The 20,399-nt window shown below is 39.3% G+C and overlaps 2 protein-coding genes across 2 annotated transcripts in view; one reads left to right on the top strand and one right to left on the bottom strand.

Annotated features, from left to right (window-relative positions):
* ranbp3b (RAN binding protein 3b) overlaps nt 1-7,997 on the bottom strand; it is a 15,313-nt gene extending 7,316 nt beyond the window's left edge. Inside the window, exons 1-14 of the mRNA XM_046051879.1 lie at nt 7,914-7,997; nt 7,757-7,793; nt 7,586-7,663; nt 7,413-7,484; nt 4,122-4,187; nt 3,834-3,926; nt 3,503-3,612; nt 3,025-3,144; nt 2,452-2,552; nt 2,274-2,349; nt 2,089-2,185; nt 1,115-1,239; nt 900-1,020; nt 283-425 (exon numbers count right to left, since the gene is read on the bottom strand). Of these exons, the coding sequence (XP_045907835.1) occupies nt 283-425; nt 900-1,020; nt 1,115-1,239; nt 2,089-2,185; nt 2,274-2,349; nt 2,452-2,552; nt 3,025-3,144; nt 3,503-3,612; nt 3,834-3,926; nt 4,122-4,187; nt 7,413-7,484; nt 7,586-7,663; nt 7,757-7,793; nt 7,914-7,997 (1,323 nt within the window). The remainder of the gene's footprint in view (nt 1-282; nt 426-899; nt 1,021-1,114; nt 1,240-2,088; nt 2,186-2,273; nt 2,350-2,451; nt 2,553-3,024; nt 3,145-3,502; nt 3,613-3,833; nt 3,927-4,121; nt 4,188-7,412; nt 7,485-7,585; nt 7,664-7,756; nt 7,794-7,913) is intronic.
* Nucleotides 7,998-18,140: 10,143 nt separating this feature from the next.
* Nucleotides 18,141-20,333, top strand: ccl25a (chemokine (C-C motif) ligand 25a). Its single transcript, XM_046052555.1, has 5 exons — nt 18,141-18,159; nt 18,812-18,897; nt 19,228-19,345; nt 19,421-19,514; nt 19,750-20,333. Exons 2-5 carry the CDS (start codon nt 18,834-18,836, stop codon nt 19,771-19,773), a joined length of 300 nt encoding a protein of 99 aa, XP_045908511.1. The 5' UTR covers nt 18,141-18,159; nt 18,812-18,833; the 3' UTR covers nt 19,774-20,333.
* The last annotated feature ends 66 nt before the right edge of the window (nt 20,334-20,399 follow it).

Here is a 20,399-nt window from a genome sequence, read left to right on the forward strand (position 1 = left end):
ATTTGTTATATTCTTATTGAGAAAAATTATTTAGCAGTTATTATCATTATTGTTTTATTGCCCAGCCCTATATGAAGTTTACAGGGCTGTCCTGACTATCTTGTAGTAAATCTGACCATCATCTCTATAAGAGTTAAAAAAAAGACTGCTGACTGATCTGAGCTCATTGTGCTTTTTGATGAGACATTCTCTCACAAGGTCACTTCCCATAGCCAGGGTGCTGACGCTAACTAGCCAGCTGTCTGCACAAATAAGGCGCCCTCTCTCTATATCTACACATACCGATATTAGGAAGACCTTGACCCCCTGGTCCTCTGTGTCCATGGCAGTGATTCGTACACTCTTCTCGCTGGCCTTGTCCACCTGCATCTGGGCCCAAAGTTTAGTGTTGAGGATCAACCGGAGGCTGCCCTGGGTCCTCATCACTTGAAGGGTTTAAACACAAACACACACCAATAACTACAGGTCCAAACAGCTACTGTTTTGATAGTTATTTTTAAGTCCATGGTATTTTACCCAACTATGATCTCAGTGCTGTGAGTTCTCGTCATGAAAGATGTAATTGATAAATAGTATTATATAGGTATAAAGCCCCAGCAAGTGACCTTTCCAAGGTGACTTGGAATGTTGTTTGCCAAGTTACATGTTCATCAGCGATAATCTATCTCTAGATAGATAGATCATACAGTTATAAGAAATGTCATCACTATGTCTGAAACAAGTGTGGTAATGCAGAACATCCTTTTTAGAATTAAAATTAAAAAAATCTAAACTCACTTTTCTTTCTTTGATGACAAAACACTTATTACTCCACATTCCACCAATGTATACAAAAACTCAATAAAAACAAGTTGTTTATTTGCTTTCTACGCCTCTAAAAAGTTTCTGAGTGTGTTTACCTAGACGGGACTGTAGCGTGCCATCATCTGTCGATGCCATGTCGTTGAGCCTCAGCAAGCCTCGACCTCTCTCTATCCACGACTGAGCGGTCTTCTCAAAAACATATAACTTGCACTGCATCTAAAAATAAGGGCGTGACAACAAACCAGAAGTGTACTGCTTTCTGACAAATTTATTTACTGCATAAGTTGAACCAAGAAAACCCGCCTTCTACCTGTAAAACATTGCTTTCTGATTCCTCTCCAGTTTTGACGTCGACTTTCTCTAAGATGCACTTCTTGGCTGTGGCTTTGGTGTAAGCTGCTGCAGACTCCTCCAAAGACTCCGACACGCTGTTCACTGGTAAGATAAAAGACAGTGGTGAGCTACCTGGAGTTTATGCTGCAAAAAGGTAAAAGGCAAGGTAAAATAGGGGGCAGCCAATCACATATCAGGTCATGATTGCTACTAACTGCCGTTGGCTAGTTTCCTCAGTTAGCCGTATAGCTAGAACTGGAGCCAGGCAGACCGGGCTTAGCAGCTTCCCATTGAACACGGCCGTACCAGGACTGAACACAGCACCTGAGACCAATGGAGGCCAGTTTGATGACAGGGAATACAGTACCAAGGTGATTTAAGCTGCTTAGACTAAGTCTACCTGGTTAGCATGCAAAGATCCAGAGATCTCTGCAACACAATACATAGACGTGTTTGACATGACGTCAGAGCTGTTACTTTGTCGTCTGAATTAATTTCACTTGCATTTGCTGTGAATAACCCTTTGTGTCAAAATGTATGGCTTAATCCGAATTTTTGTGCTGGAGGGTGTAACTACATCCTTGTGTTATCAAATTCAGAGTGATTGATTACAGAAAGAAAACTACCTTAATGCTTAAGTAAATAAGTGGAATCACCAGTGCTACGAATTTTTCATCTCAAACTACAGATGCGGTATTTATTACACTCTTAGCTTTTTATGTGGTGCTAATCAAACACTTGTTCCTAAATTTGACAGTGATGTTTATAGACTTAACTTGTCAAACAGATTAAGACATTTCATTGACCATTTCTGTTAGGATTATAATTTCAAAGTTACATATCTGCTGAACTGCTTATTTTAATGTTTTTGTCAGTTTGTGGTTATCACAGAAATGTAGCCAAGTGCCTCTCTTAAAACTCTAACAATATTCAGTGTGGTTGTGTTTTTACCCTTCTCCGGAGTGGTTTCCTGTGATGAGGGCTCTGAAGCCGGGGGAGCCAAAACTTCTTTATTTTCCTCATTTGAGAACTCGCCCTTCGGGGGACTCTGAAAACACAACAAAAGCTGATCATTGGAACGTGTTCAGAAGGTCAATCATTAGGTTTTCTCCGATATGACAGACAGCACAACTTACCAGAACTCGTTCAGACATGTTCTGCCCAAAAACAAATTTTGCCCCACTGTCTGTACTGTTTGTGGCATTTTTTGAACTGAAAGGACAGGAAGAAAAAAAAAACAGTGAGTTGAAGGAAGTTAATCATGAATGAAGATGAGTTGCTAAAAATACTCAAAGGAGGGCACAGTTACATTACCTTGGGGTAGAGATGTACTGTAAGAAATAATTAGTGCCCTCAGATTGAGAGTCCAGTGGCACACCATCCTTTGACTTGCCTTCTGTACTGTTCTCTTCCAACTAGAGGGCGATAACATTGTTAAATTTGGAGTTGTGCTTAAAGAAATGGCCTAAGCTTAAAGAAACACTTTAAAAATCCACATTAATGAAAACCCTGACTAGCGTGCAGCTAAGCAAGTTGAGTGAGCAGCTGTTCTAAACTGACCACAAAATTATACAAAATAATACTGGATATTGTACAACACCCCACAGGAACTGCACATTTTAATCAGGAATTGGAGTCTATACAAAACACTATACGAAATTCTCTTAGCAAAGGAACTGATACAGTTAGCATGTTGGTAAAGAAATACATAAAAGTCACAAATTATACACAAAATGTAGACTGTATCAAGGCAACTCATCTTAAGTGTGTAAAAGCCTCTTCTGTCTGCCAGATTTAACTGTGTATATCTGTCACACGTTCTCGCCTCAAGTTCTCATGCTCACTGTATAACGGGAACAGGTGAAAGACGAGTGGAAAACGACCCACCTTTGCTCTGTCTTTGATATTCTGACCAAACACAAAAGATATTGCTACATCTGTCTCCTTCTTCTCTCTTTCGCCTCCATCATTGTTACCACTTGCTCCGTCTTCCTCGTTTTCATGTTTCTGAAATGGGAACAAAAAAGCCCCACGGTCAACTTTATATTTGTCTGCCTTTACTATATAATGCCAGTTCACTGCTCTAAGTAAAATAAAAAAAACAACTTTTACAAACAAAGTTTACTTGTTCACTAGCCGTTCTAACATTTATATAACTTTTATGAATATCAGACTTAATATACTTCCTCATTAAACGGCAGCATGGAAATAACTACAAATCTTTAGTTCTGCTATAAATAAGCTACTGTGTTATTCTTTCGCACACTTTCTGATGCCTTAAACAAAGCCTGTACTGAACTGACTGCCATTGTTTTTCAATACCAAGCCCTTGATTATAACAGGCAGAGATTTAGCCAGTCCCCACCTGTGACTTGGCAAGGGTGGCTGAGTGCTCTGTGTTGTTCAGGAAAAGGGACTGGGTCACAGGTGGCCCATCTGATGACTTTTTCACACCGTTGGTTCCACAACTGGAATCTAGATGAACAGACAGAAAGGACTAGGATAATTTACTGTTGGTTTTTCTTTTGTACTGTCCCGAAGGAAATTTAGCTTGTAAGGCACATGCAGAAAACACACTACAAGTTATCAATTCTCAAAGTTAAATTATTTATCAGACAAAAGAAGATTGTAATGATGTTTGAGAATGTTTTGTAAGTATCAACTAATAAGTGCAGGTGACTCCAAGCTGCACTCACTGGACTCTATATGTGATTTAGAGGGCGGCGCCTGAAGAACTGCAGGGCGGAGGACACTGCGTTGCTGTTCCTTGGGTTTCTGACTTGGGACGCCTGCAACAGAGCCAACTTGTCTCATACTTTTTAAACACAATGAGATGTTCTAGGTCTACATGTTCAAGTCTAGATGTACCATTTCCATTTCTAAGAGGGGTCATATAAAAGGGTGCAAGTCTGGGTTCAAGTCTTTTTTCCAAGTCAGTGTGAGAAAATATTACACAAAGACAGCCAACAACCTCAAACACAAACCTGAACTTGGTGCCTGTCCATGTATGAGAGTTGGCGGCTTTAAGCGGAATCCCACAGGCTTCTCCTCTGGTGTGATAGAGCACAAGAGAAGGCAGATGTCGAAAAATAAAAGAGCCAAGAGTTAGACAGCAACTTATAAAAGGGTACGTTCCTTCTGTCTTTGCACCTTTCTAACCATGGGGTTTGTTACCACAGCAACCCTTTTAGCGCCTCAAGATTTGTGTTGCGATCCAATTCCTGTGCAGTAACATGGTGTACTCTAGGGCTTCTGATCTATTTCTACCTCTGAATCACCATGTCAGTGGCTTTAGTAGCCTGACATGACCTGGCCCTAATCAGTGCTAAAACAGAACGCCAAAAGCACTTGTAAAAACTGCGTCCTCTTGATCCTCAACATTTACGAGATCATTCCTGTGTCTAATGAACATTAATATTAAATGAAATTTCCGTTTTTAGTGTATTCTAACTTTACTAAGCAGCATAATTCTTAGGACATGGAGGCACACAAGACACAGCAGCGCAGTAAAGAAAAAACAACCAACAAGCAAGCAAAACCATAAAAAAAAGTTACACTTAACCAAATTAACAAAATCACCAGTATAGTACAGTATTGTTGACCTGCCATAGTTCTGCATGCAAGTAGTTTTACAATAAATCAGTTTTTGATCTTCCAAATAAGTGCTTTATGTAACATGCTAAAAATGGTTATTAATTACGCCCTGTTTGTTTGCTCAAGTGGATGCCCCCTCCTCTCTGTAAAGCTGTGTTAACTAGTGACATCACCCCTGCCAACTCTAAACAATTAAGCTGGTGATAAGAACTCCACCAATCAAATCCAAACAAAATTTGACCACCACATCAAAAGCAACAATATTATGATATAAAAAGAAAATGCACACTTCAATAATTCACAAATACATTTAATACAGTGTTAAAGTCCCACTGCAATCACCATTTCAGTCACTGTGTTTTGCATTTCTCCTTCCAATGAAGTGCACATGGTGGACCATAACAAATATTCTGTCAGAGATGGTGAAGAGCGAGCTACCTACTGCGCAAATGATAAATACTTAATGTTTGACCCACAGAGGATCCCAATCCTCAGCAATGAGTCTGCACAAGTGTGGAACTGAGAGCTGAACCTACTCTGTACATAGGACCCAATTTATCCTAACCTACCGACTTGTACTGCCAAATATGAGACCCAAACTCAAGGGTATTTTTTATTCCTTATTTAAAAAGGGAAAGAAAGGCTTTGTCACAAATACAAGATAAGTAATCTTATATATGTATGGTCTATACAGAATAAAACACAGCAGCCAATCTGCTCAACAAAACTGGCATATAGGGATGAAACGATTACCGGTTTAACGGTAAACGATTGGTAAAATTCCCGACGGTTATTATTACCGTACACATTTTAATTACCATGATAACCGGTTAACCGCACTGTTATAATCTCACAGCAAACACTTTCCAGCGTCTCCCAGAAGCAGGTGCGCATGCGCAGAATGCAACGTGGGTTTGTTTGGGTCAATGACAACACGGAGAAAGACAGCGCTGCGGAGATTTTTCAGTCACTCTGAAGTCTGGTTGTATTTTAGTTTTTATGAGCGCGCTGAGGGAAAAAAATGAAAATTACCTTATAGTGAACGCAGGGAGAGTTAACTTTTAGCTTTGGTTTGTCTGTCTGACTTGCTAACAGCGTGTAAACTGAAGCTCTCAGTGTTGCTGCTCTTGTAGAAACGTTACACGTTGTTCTGTTGCTGTGTGCGTCGTGTGTCGGCAAAGTCTATTCTTCCACTGCACATAATACGTTACGCAGTTCAGTCTACCAACCAGCATATCTAGAAACGCTACAGACGCTTCTGTATTTATGTCAGTTGTTGGGCTCATTGCAGTTACTATCACTGTCTTCTAAAGACTTATTTGTTTTCATGTAATTGTCCGCGGGGTCATTGTATTACCTATATGATAATATAAAATCTTGATAATGCACACTTAGATGATTTTCATATGATTACAAAAGGTATTTGATGTTATTTTATTTTATGCAAAAATGGCGATTGTATTTGTAGTTTTAAATATAAAACTTGAAATGGTTTCAGTGTGTGTATCAGTACATTTTAATCTTTTTTGGCACATTTTTACAATACCGTGATAATACTGATAACCGTGATAATTTTGGTCACTATAAATGTGACATGAAATTTTCATACCGTTTCATCCCTACTGGCATATAATCCCTAATAAACCATTCCTCTGACATGTTCAGTGGCACCACACAATCTGGAGCCAACTACCAGCACATGACACTACAGTATTTTACAATAACTCTCTGCCGTGACCAATATAAAGCTAAACTTTTCTCCAATATCGGATAAAAAACAAAACAAAACACAGAACTTGTTTCCTAGTAGTTTAAACAATCATAGTCTAGAACATATCTACATCATGCACAGGGATGGTCACAGGTCATACTATTGCTGTAATGGTCCCACAATGAAGAAGTCCTCTGAATTACTGGGGAATTTTGAGACGCTCCTCTTTAGAAAGTTCTATTTCATTTAATACTGACAATCTAACAGTTTATCAAACAAAGAGAACAATTACGATTCACCTCTCTCTGCTGTGCATATCACATGTTTAATTTGCAACACAGACACAGGCGCTACCAAAGACAGAAAGCAAGGAGGACCATATTATTTTAAAATTACCAATCTGGACTCAAACCAGGTGACCTGATTCAGAAATCTCAAACTTGACTAGGAATGCACTGATCTGGCACAGTAAATGCTTCAACCCTACACTTACTCTCATCTTCAACGTACAATGAACATTGACTTATTGAAAATCCTTCCTGAAAAATCAGTACATGCCTGTGGCTGTCTGTGGAAGTTGTGTTTTACATTCTGTAACTGTACAATTTCCTCTATCCATGAATAATGTCAGACCTCCACAGCATATACTGAAAGGGCTAGCTCAGAAGTAAAATTACCACATGTGCATTCACTAGAGCTCGTCAGATTGAAGGGGGTGCATTTACAGGAAGGGAATGTGCAAAACTTCACTGACATCTTATTGGCAAGTGTTAATGTCACATGTTCAAAAATGATTTATGACATAATCCACCGGTTAGCAAAAGTTACTGTTACTTCCAATCGTAGTCATCTTATTGAGTCCGTTGCTTTAAAAGGAAAAAATAAAATGTTTAGCCATTGAAATTAAGATTTTAACTGCAGGGAGCCTTTAAGCTGTAAAGAGAAACTAATGGTAGTCTAGTTGCCTCACCTGGCTCAGAATCAGAGTTCCCAGTTGGAGACTGGCAGAAACTTGAGGGCATGAATACATTGTTCTTGGGAACTGCAAAGTAGCGAACAGGCATTGCACTCAGAATACAAATCAATGTGTACACCACAACCAAGAAAAAGCAAACGCTCTGCTTAGTCACCACGTGCACTTACCAGAATGTGGGGGTGGGAACGATGATGTCCTTTCCCTTTTCACAGGGGGGCAATAGCTTCCCTCGTCTTTATCTGAATCTGGAAAGAAAATATCAGTAATAAAGTTTTTAAAAAATCTTCAAGAAAGAGAATTTTAGCAATGAAAGAGGCCAATTTTGGCGTTAACTTTACCTTCTCCATCCTCTGCACTTGAGCCCTCCGCAGATCGCTGCAAGAGAACACAATGACTTTTTCAGTCCAGACTGAATATCAGTACAAAAAATGTGTGCAAATTCATAAAATATGGCTTCAGCCTCAAAAAATACTTGAATAACACGGAGAAACTCACCTTCTGTGCTTTATCTTTTTGGAAAACAAACACAGGAGGCGCTATGGCAGGCTTGTCTGTTAAGAGAAGATGTAGGCTAGTCATCCAAACACTAACTTAAAGTGCACAGCAATCCAATATGTTGAATTCTTCTTTGTGGTTTAGGGTAGAAAACAAAATAGCTAAGGATTACTCATTCTGTGGCCTTGATTGACAGTGACATCATGAGTGTTGATAAAGTTAGGTTATGTTCAATACAGTGATACATTCCACAGGCATTAATGTGTGGTACTAAAAGTCATCCCAAATACAGGGAGGTGCACTTAGATATGGCTGCACACTTAACGTTACTGCCTTTTTAAAAGACTCATATTGACGCTTCCAGTGGGGTAAAACACAACAGTTGATAGTTAATTGAAATGTCAGATTTAGCTGGGTGAAAAAACAATTTAAAAGAAGCATTAAAACAATCTGGGAAAGGTGACTGGAGAAAAACAATTTCTATAATGCTGAACAATGTCTAATTTCAGTCAAAGTCAGCAAGTCAAAAGAAACTCTTGAATCAGAGGATGCTCAAGTCAATTATGTAATCCTATCACTGAATCATGCAATTCTATTAGGAGTACCAGGATGAATGAGATCACATTATGTTGACCTAAACTAAAGAATCCTCTAATGGTAAACAATATCACCAAATTTAAAAAGACCTTAAGGTAAATACCCATGTATCACACAGGGATCAAACTTTCAGTCATTCCACATTGCTAAACAGCAACTGTAGCTAATTTATTATTTTAAAGGGGGGGTTTATTCATGTTGTTGCTGCTATAAGATATTGTCATAACCAATCCTTACTATTCTTGAATAGCAATCGCCAGGCTATGTAACGTTATTAATTTTATGTCACCTTAGGCCCATTTACCTTCACACCGTAACCTCTGTAAGGTGTAACGTTAATCCTATAATGTTAGCAGACAAAGGTTTTCCTCTGGCTGCGTTGGGCCTATTACACTAAGCAGGTGTAGCATCGTTGTCGTTGTGAGGCTGGCCGGGGCAAAAATAGCAAAACTGCGAACAGCAGGCTGTCGGGATTGTTTGCTGAACCAACATTCGCCGCCTCTAAAACCCTCTTGCTAATACTAACAGTTTGTGTATGAATCACGCTTGATGGCAGAAAACATGCAAATGTTGTCTGACCTATATTTAACATCCAGCTTTGTAACGTTATTTGTCTGCAGCTTGCAGTCACCTGTCTTGACTACTGAATTTAAGCATTCTAGCATGCAACACGAATATTCACTGCAGAAACTGAAGCAGCCCAAGATGCTCCCGGCTTATGTTAACCAGCTAGCATTTACACTATCTGGCCAGTTCCAGCAAATAGTCGGCGCCACCGGTTGTTCCCTTAAGCCCCGAACGTAGCTTAGCTTACTGGCTATAGTTAGCTTGCTAATGCGCTCCATCCCGCATGAGTCATCTCGCCTCACAAGCAATGACACCAAGATTCACACTGAAGATTCACATAGTTTACCGTTCAACAAATTGACAAGCACATCTGAGCGGAATATATTGAGAATATAAAAGAGAGCAGCGACTACGACAAAGCATTGTCTCTTGACTCACGTTTTTCTTTCTACGCGCCTAAATGAATGTCAAGCCATCCTGCAACTGAGCGCTAACAACACAAAATAACAAGGAGGATTTAGTCCTGTAATAAACGCTTCTTATCAACAGAAACATCACCAAACCAGCACTGCGTTTGTAACGTTATAATAGCTTTGTTGCAATCAGTGCGTTTCTTCTTTGGCCTGGCAATCTTTGGTTAATTTCTACGTTAACGTTAGATCTTGTAGCTCGCCACAAACGGCGAAACATCCTGCCTATAAATAACCGGGTGCTAACGTTAGGAAGTAAGCCAGCTAGTATCAGGCAGCATTGGAGGGCGTTCCGAGGCATTCCAGGTATTACCCATAGCCCAGCCGTTAGCATTGTTAGCCTGCTTGCTAATGTTGTGGTCTTGTGAATGCCGCGAAGCTATATTTCACCCGAACTCACTATTTACATGCGGCCAAGCAGATTCACTTCAGTTATCAAATATGCAGACAACGTATAGGCGCCATTTATAACGGCACATAAGCTGTATTGTTTTTCTCATACTGCCACTTACTCACCTTCGTTTGCCAAGTCCGCCATTTTACTTCGACGACGTTCACACACCCACAACCCACCGCGCAGATAATACAAGTTGAGGCACAAATGTTTTCAGTGGCAGATACCACATTGCCGCCGTTTACTAATACAGTGAGCGACCCCCTGCCATCTCATGCCCCCTTCACTAAGCCACAAAAAAAATATGTTGATAGCTGTTACTATGCTTGTGTTTTTTATTGGACACATGTTTCAACCAGCACCTATGAACAGCTTACTGCAGCCACTTCAAGAACTCCTCAGGCCCCTATAGAAATAGGCCAATACCATGTTGCGGAAAGACATTTGTGAAAAGTCTTATTAACTATGATAAGGTTGCGCTGAGTGGCACAGAAGCTTTAAGTAAGAACATAAATATGATGAGTTTCTCATGACCTTGGAGGGGGGGCAAAGTCACAACTCAAGGTCCACTTGCTAGCTTTTTCTGGGACCTTTAACCACATCCCAGGATCTTCCTCAGCAGGAGGAGTTTGTTGAGTTGTCATGGAGGCAGCTTAGTTGACGTCATCATTTTTGTTGAGATGATTGATATCACCAAATAAGCCCCCCCAAAGTCTTGAGGAATAAAACACACTGACACAACAAGCAAAGGCAACCATATAAAATGTGCTACAGTAACAGACCTCCAGTCAGGTTTCCGAGGCATATCCCACCCTGGTAGGCGACATTGGACCCGACATTACATGTTTATTTACCTTTCCAGTTGCAGATGTAGCTCCACAGCCTTCCTCAGAAGTGTTGGCCTACTGTACAGGTGGTGGTGGTATTTAGTATGACAGTCAATAATGTGAAGGTAAACAAACAAAGCATAGTTCACATGGCTTCAGATTGTGTCTCTCCTTTTAATCATTACATTTGTACACGTGGTGGCGCAGGACTGCCGCGTTTGAGTCTACCAGAGAGCTGGGCCTTTCCTGAACAAAACAGACATGATGTTCACTGTGCTAGATTAATGTGCTTGTTTATTTTGGAAATTAGTGAAAGGAAATAAAAATAACCCTAAAGCTCTTTGGTTTTGCTTTGGCAAATGGTAGTATTTTAAGAATGAAATATTTTTCTAAACAGACCCAATTAAACTGAATTGAAAAAATTTGACTGTTGAGTTTTATTGACAACAAAAAACTTTATGTGTATTCTTGAGGTCTAACAGTCATGTGTAATATCTTTTCTTACCCCATAAACACTTACAAAACCCTTTTATGAACAAGCACTGTTTTCTCCAGCTTGCACTCTTCTTCTTTTTCCTGTGATACTGGTGTATTGTTATCTTATGGAGGCCACATTTGCTATGCTGGGAATCACATATGATACAAACAAATCACAAATCTCAATTTTGACCCCTTTCAATCTGTCTTTTCTGGAAAGTTTTGCTTGTGTCATTTTTCAATTTAAAGCCAATACAGTTCATTTTACTTGCCACTAGGGGGCAAACTAGCATTTAAAGCTGGAGTGAGCCTCCTTCATAGACAGTTATCAAAGTGAAACACAAAGGTCACACTTAGGGAATTATTCAAACACAAGATGCTCATGCATGTTCTTAATGGTTGTACTTTTCCATCATTTTATATACACATTTCCTCACATAACATAACATCATTATGAATGTGTTTCCGTGCTTTCAATTTTTGAGATTTAAATAAATCATTTAAACCATATATTTTACTTTATCCAAAGTTTTTTAGAATGTTTTCATTAAATCAATCAGAGATCATAGAAACTCAGAGAAACAAATCTAATTTCTCAGTAATCTAAGACTGGACAGGATAATATCAGAATGTCAGGTAATGGGTTCATAGCTGAATCAATTGTCACATACTATTTGTAAATCATACTCACATTTACACACATTTGACACATCTTCAAACTGCCATATTTCCGGGATCTTTTTTTCAAAACTCCCTAAATCGGCTTCTGATAGCATGAGGAAAGTACTTTCTGGAGATAACCAGGCATTTAACCTCATTATGTCCAGATGACATTGTCAACATTGTGACTATTTTATTAACTTGAGATAAATGGGATTACAACACTAATTATATTTGTAGAGGAATGAATCACAGAAAACATTCTCCCATGAAGAGTTTCTTTGCTGTATAGAATAAGCGTCAAAGCAACAGCTTCTGCACACACCATGTATGAAATGTTTCCATTAGTGTGAGCAGGTGCCATAAAGGCATATACAGAGTTAGGCAACAGCAGAGTTGAATGCAGGACAAACATAAACTAGTTGTTTGCCTTGTTATTTTCAATATGGTTAAAGAACACAAATAGAGCACATTTCACAAGAGTTTGCATTGCACAATGCCTACCAACAGTTTTTTAGAAAGATTCTTCAATTCCCCTTAAGGCACAACTCAAACAAGCCACTGCTTGTGTTTATGCTGTTTGCCACAGTAGGCCCTCATCTATCAGCAGAGCTTAGCTTGTACTTTGAGCCATGACAGTTTCATTTCTTCTCTTATCCATCAGTGTAGCTGATGTCCAATGTCCACTGTAAATCAGTTAGTCAACATTTTTATTGGTAGCAGGCAGCGGAGCTAAATTCTCACCAAATCCTAGTTACACTGTAGCTAAGTGTTTGTACGTTTTTGTCATGCCTGACAAGAATGGTTTGTGTTACCATCCAGTGTAGCAGATTTCCAAATACTGCCTCTGTAACACTGTTAGAATAGTAAAACTGGCTATACTTAATTTCAGAATCCATCAGTGGAAAAGCTGACATCTTGTCCTTCTGATGTGTGTATTATGTGTGTATAATGACATGTGCTGTTAGACCACCTAAGACACACTCTGTTACATAACAGGCTTCTTTTTCCCCCAGATGATTGTAACTAACACCTGAAGATAAATCCTGGGGGAATTTCACAGGAAAGAAACAAGGGTAATTATGATGCAAAAATTCTTTCACAAAACCCAAAACCATCTCATTTGTTGAGTGGTATTTGATCTTATCTTCTGCGCAGTCATCTTAGCAACACATCTCAGTGATAGAAGTATATAGTATATGAAGTATATAAATGTGCATATCTGTCAAATTTTTAGTAGTGATGAGGGAAGCTGGATCTTATGGCTCCCTTCCTTTCCGAGAGCCGGCTCTTTCGGCTCTGTTAGACACCCTGTCCTTGCCTAGTGGATATTGCCTTGTTTTTTCCTTCTCCCTTTGGAGTCAGGTGTGCAGGGGTCAGGTACCAGTGGCCAGCCTATCAGACCTTTCTCGACCTGCTTGTTATACCGGCTCTTCCCTCCACTCAGCGCCAGATCATTACCTGTCAGTCATGCTTCAGGCCAGTTCCGATTATTCCAATTTTTTGCTTGCTGACCCGCTGACTTGGTTTTTCTGTGCCTCAGGTTACCCCAATTGGTTCGACTCTCTTCTCCTCACTTGGACTCCCTTTGGACAACCTACTGGACTCACTGGACTCTCCTGGCCTTCTACCTGGATCCCTGTGACCTGTTGGATCCCCCCTGAAACCCCCACGAACCTGTCTTTGTACATTCAAGTATCTGTGAAATAAACCTCGTTTCTCTGAACCAAATTCCAGTCCAGATTACCTGAGCTTAATAGGCTCTACAAACACCTCTTCATTTAGTACCGTTTCTGCCTGGAAAAACCTGGATGTCATCCAACCTATTCAAGCTGAACAGCAGCAAAATGGAGCCAATGGTAGTGGCTCCCAATCCACTGCTCTTGAGGGTAGGTGATCTACTCCTCAAAGTGGATGGTTGCGCCATCTCTCCATCCCAAGAAGTCCGCAACCTTGGTGTAATCTTGGACTCCACCCTTTCCTTCCAGTCACATGTCAAACTTATTACCAAATCTGCTTTCTACCACCTCAAAAACATCTCCAGACTTCGACCATCACTCTTAGACTCTGTGGCAGAGTCTCTCATCCATGCTTTCATCACCTCCCGCCTGGACTACTGTAATGGTGTCCTGTATGGGGTACCCAGCAAGGTCCTGGACAGGCTACAATATGTCCAGAACTCGGCTGCCAGGGTTCTCACACACACTGGGTCGTGGCAGCACATCACCCCAATCCTCACTCAGCTTCCCTTCACTTACCGGCTCACCTACAAAATCCTACTCCTCACCTATAAATCGCTCCATGCCACTGCCCCCCAGTACCTACTGGACCTTCTCCACCCCTACTCCCCCTCACGGAACCTGCGGTCCATCGACAAGGGCCTGCTCTCTGTCCCCCACACCAGACTGGGGACAGAGTCTTCAGCGTCGCAGCCCCCACCCTCTGGAACTCCATCCCCACAGAGATCCGAAAAAACTCCTAAAACCCACCTCTTCATAAAGGCATTCAACCCTGAATGACTTAATATTTCTCTGTCTCTGCAATTATGTGTAAAGCATCCTTGGGTCTCGTGAAAGGCGCTATATAAATATAAGTTATTGTTATTATTATGATTATAAAAAACCTTTTGATCATGGTGACGTTTCCTCTCCTAAAACACACTGATCAAATTAATATCTCTCCTTACCATAGGTTTTTTTGCACATTCACGTTCCCAGCAGGAGATAAACTACTGATTTTGAACTTTCTGTTCATCATCACCGTGCCCAGAAAACATGGTCCCAAATCAGTAAAAAAATGATATATGGCAAACGGTAGAGACTAAATTCTTTTTTGATTGTTTCCCCTTATGTTTGCTTTCATTTGCTTTTTCAGGAACATGCAGTTTACACACGGATGGTTGCAACAGATGTAAATGTTAAATCAGTATCATTATTCAGTCTACAACATGTCAGACAGCTCTGTCCTCATCTCTACTGCAGCTTTTTTGTACTGTTTGCCAAAGTAAAGTTTCTCACACACTGATAAATTGCTTCATATGCATGCAAAATGACAGCAGCAGTGAAGGGATAAAACAACATATCATATTGTCTGAAAGGAATGCTGAAGACAACACTCATGTATCATCTCACGGCCTCGGGTCCAAGTACCCCTGGCAGTGGACCATCATCTCCTGACAAATATTCAATGCCATTAATCCATCAGGATATTTTGAATATGCAATTGCAACCAGGAATACAGGTAATCACAGCCAACTCTATAGTTTCTTTTCTTGTTGAAGTTATAGGTTGCTTTGCCAATGAACATTCAGATCTCTTCCATGTTGTACTGTGATTGAAGCCAGACGTCTGCCAGGGAGCAAGACCAGAATTGCATAAAGGGACTGAGGCAATTTGTGAATAAATCAAACCAAATTTTTATTAATTGCTTTAATGCCTGGGTGGCAACTGGGAATTCTCAGATTCTTTCTTTTACGACACAATGCACAGTCGTGTGATCTGGAGCAGCAGTGTAGCTAACAAATAAAGGGAGCACCAGTATCCTGCAGGCGAAGGAAATGAAGCGCCTCACTGGGCTTTGACAGGGTGTGTGGACCCTGTGGATGAGTCTTGGTAAGAGTACAAACAGTGAACAGTGCTATCAGATGTCCACTCAGGCACTCAAGGCTCATTAATATCTGTCACAAAGCGTTCAACATCTGCGTGAATGGAACACTACAGTCTATTTTCAGGAATTAAAAGGAAAAGCTTTGGGTGGATACGCGATATGGCAACGCTGACAAGTGTTTTTAATACAGAGCTTTTCAACTGTCAGATCACAGTAAGACTGAAGGAAGGATGCTCCATATCTGATTCTGTTCAACCGATGTCTCATACATGAAAGGGTCATGCTTTTCTGAGAATAGTTGAGCTGAGAAAGTCAATAGCCCTTTACGTGTGTCTTGGTGCATTTTCACAACAATGCACTTTTTTTGGTTTAAGTAAGCAAAATACAGCAACATAAATTTTAGACTTTACTCAAGTTGATATAATTGTAATAATAATATAATACATTGTCAGTAAATAGTGATATCAGACTAATAATGTTGACACATGTAGGCCATCAATTTTAAATCTACATAGACACAGACTTTAAAATGCAGTGACTTATGACTTTTTATTTTCTCTTGCCTGTAAGCTCCAGGGCTCAAAACAGGTCTTGAGCAGGTATTGATTGTGTGATATAGCCTTTATGGCCCGATAAAACATCTGTTGGGGACTTCCACACATGATTAAAGTAAATGAGCAACAGCAGCACTATCATCGTTATTCTGAACATTAACTAATGTTCTCTAAATGAAATGTAGTGTTTATGTTTCACACAAAGCTAGATGCAGATGCAATAAACACGGTTAATCTCTCCGCATACAGTGTTGTACAATGCAATATTGTTGATTTATGTCTGAGAAAAAAAGAGCTAAATGTACAACCACTAAATGAATACCCATAAAGTAGAAGTAGGATGTCATTTCTGTCTGCATGGCGGTCATGCTTCATATTATCAAGTGAAGCTTAGAAATGATTTCACAGCGAGTTTACAGACTGAAAGTGTAATGCATTCAGATGAGCCTTTTAGGTGGATTTGCCTGGAAACAAAGACAAATCTTGTATTGTATGTGTATAAAAGCAAAGGATTTTTAAACTTAAGGAGGGGGATTAGTTTTCTGAATATAACTGTGTATGATGTCTCCAAAATAAAATAGCAGCTCAGAGTGGATTTCCCTGCAACACCAGCCACCATGAGGTATCAGTGCAGAGTTAAAAGCCAATGCAGCGAGTGTGTATAATATAAACAATACTTTTCATGGCAAATGTTAGATGAAAATGCATATTCATATCATGTAGAAGTGCACATGTATATGTTTTATTGTTATAATTATCAAATTGATTAAGATTTGATAACTATATGCTTTGTTATGATGATGACCATTATGATGCTTTGTGTTGAAAAGTGGTGGGGTCATAAAGGACAGATTAGGGGTGTGACGATGCACAATCTTATGAGACGAGAAGATATATAACACTATTGAAATATATGAGTGGGGGGTCTTTTCAACACTTAATTAAACACTTCATTTCCTGCATTCTAGAGAAATATTCTGCACCAATTTAGGATGGAAATGTTTTTATTTATATGGAGAAAAACACAAAATTCTGCTAGCAGTTGACTATTCAAAATATAAAGAAATATAATAGACTATAATGCAGTAATCAGAAACTTCTTTATGTTTTTTCTGACTGATTTTTGGACAATGCATTTGTTTCTTCTTCTGTTTTCTTACTGTGCAAATAAACCTTCTCAAAGTGTTTTCCTTTGTTATTTAACATTTCTTGTTGCAAGCTATTTTTCAGGACATTTACTTCCAAAAAGGGTAATGTCCCCAACATCCCCAGTGTAAATGACACCTATGATATTGATAGAAATAGATAATATCCACCCAGTTTGAGCAAAAACATATGAATCTAATCAATAAAATAGGTCAAATTGGTATAATGGTGTGTACTTGTCTTCAAATAGAAATACACAGTGTGAGTAAGAAGATACAAATATCTAAAAATGTTGCTTGTTATAACACATTTCTCTTAAAACTATAAGGCCATGGATTTCTGCAGGCTTCAACAGATGCATCAAAAATCTATTGTCTAAGTTTGTTATTCTACCCTTTTTGTTAAATGAGGTTCTTAAGTGCTCTGCTTCCTCAGCAGAGTTGAGAACAAGTTATATAAGTACAAGTAAGAATCAGTGCACTAAATACCTTCATTCAACAGCCATTATGGATGACTGAGTATTTCTCAACATGTAACTGTCAGTGTGAGGGGATGTTATAGCCTTTAAGAGTTTAACAGGCCCGACTCCAATTCCAACAACCTCAAGCAACATTGGGCTGCTTCCTATTTGTTTGTCCAGCTTTCCTTCTATGAAAACCCTGCGTTAGGTTGGATGCCAATGGTTAGAACAACATCTTCATGGGCCCGTCATGAACTCTTGAGGAGAAAGAGCCCCCCCCCCCCCCCCCCCCCCCCCCCCCCCCCCCCCACACACACACACACACAGACACACACATCAATCGAAAAAAAAAAGATAGATGAGACAAGGTGCAAAGGTGAGTTGCGTTTATGGAAATATGATCCCTGGCAAATTGCTTTAAAAGAATGCCTCGCCTTTCTTGCACAGGCACAACAAGAGAGCTACGAAATACAACTGGAGCATTTGAGGTGAGTTACCTGTAATCCTAATATAAATAGAGACACTGTGCTCTGTTTTAATTTGGAGTATCCCTGAATGTTTTTAATGGTCATTAATATTCTATCAGATCTAATTAAGTAAGATTTTAATAATTTTTAGCACTTTTGCTTGACTTTACTTCACTTCATCAATGACAGCACATATCAATTTACATTAAAGGTGTCAGGTTTTCATTTGCAATCCCTGGGCAGGTTTATGTTAAGAATTTTAATTGTATGCCTTAACTCAAACTGATTACAATACAGAATACATAGTGAACAGGTGTGATTTTTTTTCAGCACATCAAAAACAATAACATTTAAATTTTTTTGTTACCAAAAGAATAATAGAAACATTTATGGATATCAAAAACAAAGTGTTTGATGTTTTAGAACTATGATCGCTTTATTCACCAGGTGCCAAATGTCAAGAGAATGTCAACTCAAGACAAATAGAGTTAAAGGTTGTTAGATACATATGTAATACGCATGTACATTCACACAAAGAGAGTCAATATGAAATATTTGTTCAAGGTTCAAGGTTTCAAATGTGAATAGGGAAGGAGTGGGAGGAACTACAATAGCGATAATGCTGATTGCAGGTAAACCTTCTAATTCTTTGCATCCATCTGGCTTTTTTCAGAGCTGCAACTACAGACTGCACCATGCGGTTCAACACGCTGTTCTTCCTGGTGATCACAACTTGTCTCAGTCTTGTACTGGCACAAGGTAAGATCCACTGTAAAAGAACAGTTGATGTCTGGCAGTAGGCTCACACAGGTGGCTTGTAATATAGAGCTGGGAAGTAGATAAAATGAGGGTCAATGAGGCTGGTTTACTGCTAAAGTACCTGTGTAGGCAGATATGCTCTGTCTCACTGTGTACTTATTGCTTTGTTCAGCACCTTTAACATTCCCTAATTATGTCAATTTAATTTTGATTGATTGTCTAGATTAAATGGACTTTGTCTATTTTGTGTAAACAATGCAGTAAAAATTATATTATATTGTACATACTGTGGATTTCTGACTTTACTGTACTGGATTTTTGGTCCTTCAGGGTCCTTTGATGACTGCTGTTTAAAGTATGTGAAGAAAATGAATATCAACTCTCAGAAACATGCAGTTAGTTACACACTGCAGTTGACAGATGGAAGCTGCAACATCCCTGCTGTAATGTAAGTACACATGCACAGACAATAATTTTAACGCAAGTTTTCCATCATTGTTACTCAAACCTGTTTATCCTCTAGCTTCACCATGAAGAGGGGGCGTGTGTTTTGCGCAGATCCGAATGAGAAATGGGTTGAAGAACTGGTGACAAAGATTGACAAAAAGTCAAAGAAGGTGGGTGATCACTGAAGTGTTTGTACTCCAAAACAATCCATCTTCTCAGGTCTGTCTATGTTTGTCATAATAGCCTTGTTTTCTTAAAATGAGTGAAAAACTTACGTGACGTAAGAAAGAATAAGGAATGTTGCCGCTCTAAAATAAAGAAAAATGACACATGATTTTAAAGGCACTTTAAACTATATGAAACATCGGTGAACTGATTTCAAACGGATGTCTTTGCTCTTCACAGTTCCGTCCACGACACAGAGGCTGAGGGCAACTGTCTGCTACAATGGCCCTCTTCTTCCTCTGCCAAATCTTATCATTAAGCAACAAGCGGTTTTATGGTGTCTTACTGGAAGGCAGCGGAGGAGGCTGGCCAAAGAAATCTTGTAGCATTACTTTTGCTTTCACTCTGCACTGAGATAAAGGTCAAAAGCTTGGGCAGAATCGACTGGCCACCACATATAAATGCTTTTTCCGCATAGCTGCTTCAATGAGAATATTTGTGACAGTTTTCTTGCCTTTTAAGACATCAGATATTAAATAAGCTGTTTAATTAATGGTGATGGAGTGTAAATGATTATATATATATATATATATGTGTGTGTGTGTGTGTATATATAGTATTTCTTTCATGATGTGTTCAGATATCAATGCTTGTTTATGTGCGAACACAAATTGTCAAATGCAAATGCCTTTCTGAATTGTGTGTCACAGAAAAGGTGAAACTCTTAATTTCTTCTAAATGGTTTAAATGTCACTCTTTTCATACATGTTGTGCATAGATTTTATTTTAGTAAATGTGATCCCATAAAAGTATATGTGTTCCCATAAAAGCATTATTACAATAAACTTTCTTATCACCTCCCACTCGTTTATGAGTATGTCACATGAATG

Source organism: Micropterus dolomieu, linkage group LG06, assembly GCF_021292245.1.
Source record: "Micropterus dolomieu isolate WLL.071019.BEF.003 ecotype Adirondacks linkage group LG06, ASM2129224v1, whole genome shotgun sequence".
In the NCBI taxonomy this organism is placed as follows: domain Eukaryota; kingdom Metazoa; phylum Chordata; class Actinopteri; order Centrarchiformes; family Centrarchidae; genus Micropterus; species Micropterus dolomieu.

Bases quoted from the DNA above. Each gene is read 5' to 3' on its own strand.
- ccl25a (XM_046052555.1), top strand. From the start codon at position 18,834: ATGCGGTTCAACACGCTGTTCTTCCTGGTGATCACAACTTGTCTCAGT. The intron at 18,898-19,227 runs GTAAGATCCACT...TTGGTCCTTCAG, and splicing joins CAGTCTTGTACTGGCACAAG to GGTCCTTTGATGACTGCTGT. The intron at 19,346-19,420 runs GTAAGTACACAT...TTTATCCTCTAG, and splicing joins TGCAACATCCCTGCTGTAAT to CTTCACCATGAAGAGGGGGC.